At 38.8% G+C, this 10253-nt stretch overlaps 1 protein-coding gene across 2 annotated transcripts; it reads right to left on the bottom strand.

Annotated features, from left to right (window-relative positions):
- Positions 1–5868: 5868 nt before the first annotated feature.
- dusp11 (dual specificity phosphatase 11 (RNA/RNP complex 1-interacting)) lies at positions 5869–10231 on the bottom strand. Of its 2 annotated transcripts, none has more exons than XM_076082838.1 (10): positions 10134–10231; positions 9980–10031; positions 8952–9027; positions 8717–8848; positions 8412–8535; positions 7451–7505; positions 7325–7377; positions 7178–7253; positions 6973–7104; positions 5869–6897 (listed from the first exon to the last, which is right to left on the bottom strand). In XM_076082838.1, exons 2-10 carry the CDS (start codon positions 10003–10005, stop codon positions 6297–6299), a joined length of 1275 nt encoding a protein of 424 aa, XP_075938953.1. In that variant the 5' UTR covers positions 10006–10031; positions 10134–10231; the 3' UTR covers positions 5869–6296. The 2 variants fall into 2 exon arrangements, with proteins under 2 accessions (XP_075938953.1, XP_075938954.1); XM_076082839.1 differs by having other exon boundaries at positions 5869–6894.
- Positions 10232–10253: the final 22 nt, after the last annotated feature.

The following is a 10253-nucleotide window of genomic DNA, read 5'->3' as shown; positions in this document are numbered from 1 at the left end:
TCTCTCAACAACCAGTACAGAGAGTTAGACTGTGGGCACCTTTTATGAGTAAAAAGGGCCCAAGACTTAAACACACCCTGATAAAACGGAGGCAGCCCACTTACCTTTAAAACACTAGAATCAATTAGAAACAGTACCAGCTCCAGGTTATCTCCACGTCTGAGGGTGAGGACAGAGTGTAGAGTGTAGAGAGAGCATTTTATATAATACAAACATATACTATATAGCTTAATGTGAAATCATGCTCTCAAAGGGAAATAACGATGGGAAAAAGCTCCATATCGTGTGTGTGTGTGTGTGTGTGTGTCTAACCCATGTTAATGTGTGTGAGCATGCGTGAGTACTTTTACATCGTTATTTCAATTATTTGTGTGTAGTGTAGTTGAGAATACTTTGTGACAGCTCATGAATTATTCTGGTCCTGTTCAGGACGCGTGTTTATCTACCCTTTAGACACACACACACACACTCCATTGAAATAATGATGCCACAGATAATTCAGAGTGATACAGAAATACTAAATGGATGAGATAGTCCTGATTTGAGCCTAATTAAAGGCTCCTCGGCCTCTTTAGCGGAAAATGAATATGAATGCTAAGAGAAAAATACACTCATGTATGTTGGCTTCTTCTCTCACTCACACACACAGAATACATAATGCAGTGGTGACAGGAAGCAGGGGTTGACCCACAGACAGAAACATGAAATCAAACAGAGGAAATATTAGAACATAAATGTGATTTAACCCGGTGAATAAACAGGATTATCTCAGTTGAATTCATTGAATCCTATCACACAATATAAACCAAGTTATCTTCTAATGAATCAGGACATCATGGGACTACACTTCTCTCTTCATTCCTTCAACCTTTATTTAAACAGCGTGACTTTGCATGTTTTTGTATATTTTATTTAATCTTTTGTTGTTTTTTTATAGATGTTGTTATATATGTTTTGTCTCTTAATTTAAGTTCAGGTTGCTGTTGCAGATAAACACAAGTCAAATATGTACACACACACATATATACTGTACATGTGTGTATATATATATACACACACACACACATGTACAGTATATATGTATATATATATACTGTATGTATATATTTGACTTGTGTTTATATATATATATATACACACACACATATACAGTATATATATATACTGTACATGTGTGTATATATATATATATATATATATATATATATATATATATATATATATATATATATATATATATATATATATATATATATATATATATATATACACTGTATGTATATATTTGACTTGTGTTTATATATACAGTTGTGTGAAAAAGTGTTTGCCCCCTTCCTGATTTCTTATTTTTTTGCATGTTTGTCACACTTAAATGTTTCAGATCATCAAACAAATTTAAATATTAGACAAAGATAACACAAGTAAACACAAAATGCAGTTTTTAAATGAAGGTTTTTATTATTAAGGGGGAAAATAAATCCAAACCTACATGGCCCTGTGTGAAAAAGTGATTGCCCCCCCCCTGTTAAAACATAAATTAACTGTGGTTTATCACATCTTTGGAAAGCTGAGTTCAATTTCTCTAGCCACACCCAGGCCTGATTACTGCCACACCTGTTCTCAATCAAGAAATCACTTAAATAGGACCTGCCTGACAAAGTGAGGTAGACCAAAAGATTCTCAAAAGCTAGACATCATGCTGCGATCCAAAGAAATTCAGGAACAAATGAGAAACAAAGTAATTGAGGTCTATCAGTCTGGAAAAGGTTACAAAGCCATTTCTAAAGCTTTGGGACTCCAGCGAACCACAGTGAGAGCCATTATCCACAAACGGCGAAAACATGGAACAGTGGTGAACCTTCCCAGGAGTGGCCGGCCGACCAAAATTACCCCAAGAGCGCAGCGACGACTCATCCAAGAGGTCACAAAAGACCCCAGAACAACATCCAAAGAACTGCAGGCCTCACTTGCCTCAATTAAGGTCAGTGTTCATGACTCCACCATAAGAAAGAGACTGGGCAAAAATGGCCTGCATGGCAGAGTTCCAAGACGAAAACCACTGCTGAGCAAAAAGAATATAAAGGCTCGTCTCAGTTTTGCCAGAAAACATCTTGATGATCCCCAAGACTTTTGGGAAAATACTCTGTGGACTGACGAGACAAAAGTTGAACTTTTTGGAAGGTGTATGTCCCATTACATCTGGCGTAAAAGTAACACGGCATTTCAGAAAAGGAACATCATACCAACAGTAAAATATGGTGGTGGTAGTGTGATGGTCTGGGGCTGTTTTGCTGCTTCAGGACCTGGAAGACTTGCTGTGGTAAATGGAACCATGAATTATATATATATATATATATATACACACATGTACCAAGTTATCTTCTAATGAATCAGGACATCATGGGACTACGCTTCTCTCTTCATTCCTTCAACCTTTATTTAAACAGCGTGACTTTGCATGTTTTTGTATATTTTATTTAATCTTTTGTTGTTTTTTTATAGATGTTGTTATATATGTTTTGTCTCTTAATTTAAGTTCAGGTTGCTGTTGCAGATAAACACAAGTCAAATATGTACACACACACATATATACTGTACATGTGTGTGTATATATATATACAGACACACACACATGTACAGTATATATGTGTATATATATATACTGTATGTATATATTTGACTTGTGTTTATATATATATACACACACACAGTATATATATATATACACACACATATACAGTATATATATATACTGTACATGTGTGTGTGTATATATATATATATATATATATATATACACACTGTATGTATATATTTGACTTGTGTTTATATATACAGTTGTGTGAAAAAGTCTTTGCCCCCTTCCTGATTTCTTATTTTTTTGCATGTTTGTCACACTTAAATGTTTCAGATCATCAAACAAATTTAAATATTAGACAAAGATAACACAAGTAAACACAAAATGCAGTTTTTAAATGAAGGTTTTTATTATTAAGGGGGAAAAACAATCCAAACCTACATGGCCCTGTGTGAAAAAGTGATTGCCCCCTAAACCTAATAACTGGTTGGGCCACCCTTAGCAGCAACAACTGCAATCAAGCGTTTGCAATAACTGGCAATGAGTCTTTTACAGCGCTGTAGAGGAATTTTGGCCCACTCATCTTTGCAGAATTGTTGTAATTCAGCCACATTGGAGGGTTTTCGAGCATGAACCGCCTTTTTAAGGTCATGCCACAGCATCTCAATCGGATTCAGGTCGGGACTTTGACTAGGCCACTCCAAAGTCTTCATTTTGTTTTTCTTAAGCCATTCAGAGGTGGACTTGCTGGTGTGTTTTGGATCATTGTCCTGCTGCAGAACCCAAGTGCGCTTCAGCTTGAGGTCACGAACAGATGGCCGGACATTCTCCTACAGGATTTTTTGGTAGACAGCAGAATTCATGGTTCCATTTACCACAGCAAGTCTTCCAGGTCCTGAAGCAGCAAAACAGCCCCAGACCATCACACTACCACCACCATATTTTACTGTTGGTATGATGTTCCTTTTCTGAAATGCCGTGTTACTTTTACGCCAGATGTAACGGGACATACACCTTCCAAAAAGTTCAACTTTTGTCTCGTCAGTCCACAGAGTATTTTCCCAAAAGTCTTGGGGATCATCAAGATGTTTTCTGGCAAAACTGAGACGAGCCTTTATATTCTTTTTGCTCAGCAGTGGTTTTCGTCTTGGAACTCTGCCATGCAGGCCATTTTTGCCCAGTCTCTTTCTTATGGTGGAGTCATGAACACTGACCTTAATTGAGGCAAGTGAGGCCTGCAGTTCTTTGGATGTTGTTCTGGGGTCTTTTGTGACCTCTTGGATGAGTCGTCGCTGCGCTCTTGGGGTAATTTTGGTCGGCCGGCCACTCCTGGGAAGGTTCACCACTGTTCCATGTTTTCGCCGTTTGTGGATAATGGCTCTCACTGTGGTTCGCTGGAGTCCCAAAGCTTTAGAAATGGCTTTGTAACCTTTTCCAGACTGATAGACCTCAATTACTTTGTTTCTCATTTGTTCCTGAATTTCTTTGGATCGCAGCATGATGTCTAGCTTTTGAGAATCTTTTGGTCTACCTCACTTTGTCAGGCAGGTCCTATTTAAGTGATTTCTTGATTGAGAACAGGTGTGGCAGTAATCAGGCCTGGGTGTGGCTAGAGAAATTGAACTCAGCTTTCCAAAGATGTGATAAACCACAGTTAATTTATGTTTTAACAGGGGGGGGGGCAATCACTTTTTCACACAGGGCCATGTAGGTTTGGATTTATTTTCCCCCTTAATAATAAAAACCTTCATTTAAAAACTGCATTTTGTGTTTACTTGTGTTATCTTTGTCTAATATTTAAATTTGTTTGATGATCTGAAACATTGTGACAAACATGCAAAAAAATAAGAAATCAGGAAGGGGGCAAACACTTTTTCACACAACTGTATATATATACACACATGTACAGTATATATATATATATATATATATATATACTGTATGTATATATTTTACGTGTTTATATATATATATATACACACACATATACAGTGTATATATATATATATATATAACTCTTTGTTAGAGGACCTAAAGTCACTCAGAGACCTGTGACAACATCTATTAGCATCACTGTCTCTCCCTGTCCATTCAACTTCATGTCTACAGGAGGATGGGGGGGGGGGGAATGACGAAAGAAAACAAGGAAAGGAAAGAGTGGACTAGCTGAGGAGAGGAGACAAGGAGAGGAAATGAGGAGTCTCCTGAAATATTTATTAATAATGATCAATTTAAAGAGGATCATCAATATTATCAATCCAATCAATATCAATACGACGGTTTGTGTCTCTCGTCTACAGACGTTTGGGTTCGTCTTTCTTAAAGCTCGTCTCTGGGGACACCTGGACCCACCTGGACCCACTTGGACTAGAATGAGACCTGCTGAGAAGCAGCGAGTCTCTCTAGCTCTAAGTTTATTATTAAACTCACACAGAGCAACAGCTCCTCCTTGTGGTCATCTGCACATTCTCTGGAGATTCATAACAAAAGTGTGCTCATCTTTTCTTTGTATAGAATGTGTATATAAATATAATATAAATAAATAATGTATGGTATGATGGAGGTGGTTTATTGTGCTGCAGGTTTTGACTGCAATAAAAATATTCTCTTCAGAAAGTATCAACGCATCAAGTACACGACAAATACACATAAAACACAACTACAGACCTCATTTAAATAAACTGATTGGAACAAATCAATGAAGACAGTAGTAGTAGTAGTAGTAGTAGTACTACTAGTACTAGTAGCAGTACTAGTAGCAGTAGTACTAGTAGCAGTAGTAGTAGTAGCACTAGTAGTAGTACTAGTAGCACTAGTACTAGTAGCAGTAGTAGTAGTAGCAGTAGTACTAGTAGTAGCAGTAGTACTAGTAGCAGTAGTAGTACTAGTAACAGTAGTACTAGTAGTAGTAGTAGTACTAGTAGCAGTAGTACTAGTAGTAGTAGTAGCTGTAGTAGTAGTAGTAGTACTAGTAGTAGTACTAGTAGCTGTAGTAGTAGTACTAGTAGTAGTAGTACTAGTAGTAGTACTAGTAGCTGTAGTAGTAGTACTAGTAGTAGTAGTACTAGTAGTAGCAGTGGTATAATAAGGACTCACTTATTGATGACGTCTCCGGGTTCACTCACACCTGTTCAGGTGATTTGTTGACAGACGTCCTTTATGGATTTATTGATCGACTGAGACGATTAGTTGACTAACTGATTAAACCATCTCCAGAGAATTATAGGGACTTTATTATAACGTCAAAGATATGTTTAACTTTCACTGGTTCCAAAAACACATACTTCTGACACATTTCAGTCTTTTATTAAGCAAACTTTAATATCTTTCACATACAGCAAATGTTCCACATCTTGTTTATAGAACGAGCAACTAATCGATTAATAGAGATAATAAGAATAATCATTTGTTGCCTTCAGATGGATAAAACCTAAAAAATATAAAAGTATGAACAATAAGGTGAAGATCTGACAAACTGTTTCATGTCTTTGTTTCCGTCGGCTGAAGCTCAGGAAACAAAACCAAACTAGAGCTGAGTAACTTTAATCAGAGCCATAGAGCTTCATCAACAGAACCCCGAAGACGTCTGGTCTGAATTACAGCTGCTGTTAAAAATAAAACATCTTTCTGTTGATGAGCAGCAGGTTTCACACGTTAGTGAAGTCTCATCTTAGGTCCAGTCCACTCTAGTCTACTCTAGTCCACTTCCAGGTCCGTCTCAACTGATGGACTCGTTAGTCCAGCGTGCAGAGTAACGAGGGAGAGGAGGAGGACCTCTCCTTCTGTCCTCCTCTGGAGGAGCACATCTGGACCTCCTGTCCTGTGGAGGAGGATACCTGGACCTCCTCTCCTCTGGAGGAGCAAATCTGGACCTCCTGTCCTCTGGAGGAGCATACGTGGACCTCCTCTCCTCTGGAGGAGCATACCTGGACCTCCTGTTCTCTGGAGGAGCATACCTGGACCTGCTGTCCTCTGGAGGAGCATATCTGGACCTCCAATCCTCTGGAGCTGTATATCTGGACTTGTTGTCCTCTGGAGGAGCACATCTGGACCTCCAATCCTCTGAAGGAGGATACCTGGAGCTCCTGTCCTCTGGAGGAGCATACCTGGACCTGCTGTCCTCTGGAGGAGCACATCTGGACCGCCAATCCTCTGGAGGAGGATACCTGGAGCTCCTGTCCTCTGAGCGTGGGGTACTCCTCCACTGACTCTCAGCATTAGAGGGGGTCCATTGATAAGGGGGGTGAGGGGCTCCCTTAGGTGGACCAGTGTGGTGGTGGTGTGAGTGCTGGTTTGTTCCTCTTGGAGGGAAAGGTCTGCTGGAAGAGGATGAGCAGAGAGGCAGATGTCGAAGACAGATGTGAAGATGTCAAAGACAGATGTGAAGACCCTACCTGTCGTTCCGGGACTCTTTAAAGTGGGACCGTCTCTCTTCTCTGCTGTCAGAGTCTGACGGGGTGAAACTGGGACGATGTGAAGCGAGGCCTCTCATTGGCTCCTGCTCAGCCTCCTCCATCCCCTCATTACTGGTGGAAACAGACCCGTTAACGTTCTGCATAGTCAGCATGTAAAATAATGAGGTATTTTAAAGAGGGTCACCTCCTCTTCGGTCCACTTTGTAGGTCGTCCAGATAGTTCTGTCTCTCAACATCATGTCCCCGAGAGGAGTTGAATACTGAGAACAAAAGAACATTTAAGAAGCTTTCCTTTCATTGACGACACGTTAAAATAACCATCAGTACTCACACTCTACTGCCTCTTTAGGATCCATCCCATCAACATCTATGAGGTACCTGCAGGTCACACACAGCTGTTACACACCGTTCACACTACAGGTCACACTACCTGAGGTTCAGACTGACTCACCTGCAGATCAGGTATCCGGTCCGGTTTAGACCGTGAGTACAGTGGACTCCAATCAGCTTGTCTGAAACAAAAAGGACGATCCTCAAGATGAACACAAAGTTTACTACTTTTCTCTCTTTCTGTAACAAACCTCCTCCTGCATGTTTTCTTTCCTAAAGAGACATTCGTCTGCTTTTCTTACACCAGTTACAGGTCCAACAAACCAAAACCGACATTCAGACTAAAATAAATAAATAAATCTAATCTAAATTAACCGACAGTGAAAATAATAGATAGTTGCAACCATCTGCTCACATGTTACATGTTAGGAACTAATGTTAGTAACATGTTAGTACATGTTAGTAACTGTTACTGACATGTTACTAACACGTTATGTTTAAGTAGCGTATGTTAGTAAAGTATGTCAATAACATGTAACTAACATGCCAGTAACTTCTGTTAGTAAATTATGCTAGTCACTGATATTAGTAATGTGTTACTAACATGTTAGTAATTTATGTAACTAACATTAAAGTAACTTATGTTTGTTAAATACATGTTACTAACATACGTTACTCATGTTACATTAGTAACATTAATAACATTAGTTACTAACATGTAACATGTGAGCAGATGTGTTCAAGTTACTAACATGTTATTAACGTGTTAGTAACTTGTTATTAAAAGAGCAAATGTTACTAACATGTTAGTTAACATGTTATTTAACATGTTAGTTAACATGTTAGTTAACATGTTAACAACATGTTAACAACATGTTATTAACATATTATTACCATATTACTTAACATATCAGTTAACATTATTAACACATTAGTTAACACATTAGTTAACACATTAGTTAATATAGTATTACCATATTATTTAACAGATCAGTTAGCATATTATTAACATATTATTAACATGTTAGTAACAAGTTCTAACATGTTACTAACTTATGTTCTAGCAGCTCATCAGCAGCATCAATCACCGTTCTCCGCGTTGTCTCGTAGAAACCTGCATACGGCGCGTTTGAAGCTCAGGATCGTGTCGTCGCTCGGAACCTCGTGACCGGCGGTGAAGATCTTCAAGACCAGCAGAGACTCTGGGACGTCCTGGAGAATGGATAAGAACAACATGTAAACAAGTGTGTTACCTGAAGGGTGTTACCTGAAGTGTGTTACCTGAAGGGTGTTACCTGAAGTGTGTTACCTGAAGTGTGTTACCTGAAGGGTGTTACCTGAAGTGTGTTACCTGAAGGGTGTTACCTGAAGGGTGTTACATGAAGTGTGTTACCTGAAGGGTGTAGTAGCGTGTGGTGAACGTTAGGTCAACGATCAAACCGAGCTCTTGCTTTTCTGTGTTCAGAGCATCCAGCAGCTCCCACGGACCGAACACATCCGAACACGGAAGCTGACGGTTCAGAGACTGAAAGAACAAACACAGATGGTACAGATGTTAAAGATGTTACAGACGTTAAAGAGCAGCTCCAACAACAAGAAAGGTGAAACCAGACTTCTTGAATCCTGACCTGTTTCAGAGGAACTTTAAAGGCGATGAAACGCGTCCCGTCAAGTCGTTTCCCAACAGCTGAATAATCGAGCCATCTATTGACAAGAATCAACATCTCGGTTACTGAGGCTACATCCATACTACTCCGTCCCACAACGATCTCCGCCCACACGGCGTTTCAGCATCGTTTTCGAATTGATCTCCGTCCAGACTAACACGCCTGAAAACGAATATCACGTGACTCTTCACGTACACTGGGCATGCGGGTGGTTGCTGATGTAAGCAGGAAGTAGACTGATAAGTTTACTAATACTCGCAGTGTGGTATTAGTACTTGTACTGATGATACTTTTACTACAGGAAGGTTATGAATGCGGTACTAATACTCGCAGTGTGGTATTAGTACTTGTACTGATGATACTTTTACTACAGGAAGGTTATGAATGCGGTACTAATACTAACAGTGTGGTATTAGTACTTGTACTGATGATTCTTTTACTACAGGAAGGTTATGAATGCGGTACTAATACTCACAGTGTGGTATTAGTACTTGTACTGATGATACTTTTACTACAGGAAGGTTATGAATGCGGTACTAATACTAACAGTGTGGTATTAGTACTTGTACTGATGATACTTTTACTACAGGAAGGTTATGAATGCGGTACTAATACTAACAGTGTGGTATTAGTACTTGTACTGATGATACTTTTACTACAGGAAGGTTATGAATGCGGTACTAATACTCACAGTGTGGTATTAGTACTTGTACTACAATGAGTACTTTTATCCAAATAACTTTCTCACATAAAAATAGTGAAGCAGAGAGTTTTGTGTCTTTATTTATTGACTCGGTCTGAATGAGACTTTAAATATGAGATAATATAAGAAATTACGAGCTAAACAACTCTTCTGTTACAGGTCGTTTACATCAGATATAAGTATAATTAATATCTTTACGTCAGACATATTACAGGGTATATATATATATATATATATATATATATATATATATATATTATAATGAATAGCTTTATCTGAGACTCACCTGCTCGGGACTCCCCTCTGAGACATGTTGATCTTCTTCTGTTTGAATCAAACTATAAACAATAGAAACATGAATGTTACCACGTGCAGCGACAGACAGACAGCGAGGCTGTTTAAAGCGAAGTATTCATTATATTATATTACGTTATACTCACGGACTACGAGCAGAACAAATATCTGATGATTTAAAAACACTATCTTTGAACAAGCGGCTCCATGTTGGTCCACAAACTGCCTGCCGACTGAAGTCGCGTGTTGATGACGTGTCGACAAGC

This window comes from Anarhichas minor, unplaced genomic scaffold, assembly GCF_050575085.1.
Source record: "Anarhichas minor isolate MPS153535 unplaced genomic scaffold, ASM5057508v1 ptg000105l, whole genome shotgun sequence".
Classification (NCBI taxonomy): Eukaryota; Metazoa; Chordata; class Actinopteri; order Perciformes; family Anarhichadidae; genus Anarhichas; species Anarhichas minor.
Note: the sequence above shows the minus strand (reverse complement) of the source record. Positions and strands in the feature narration are given on the sequence as shown.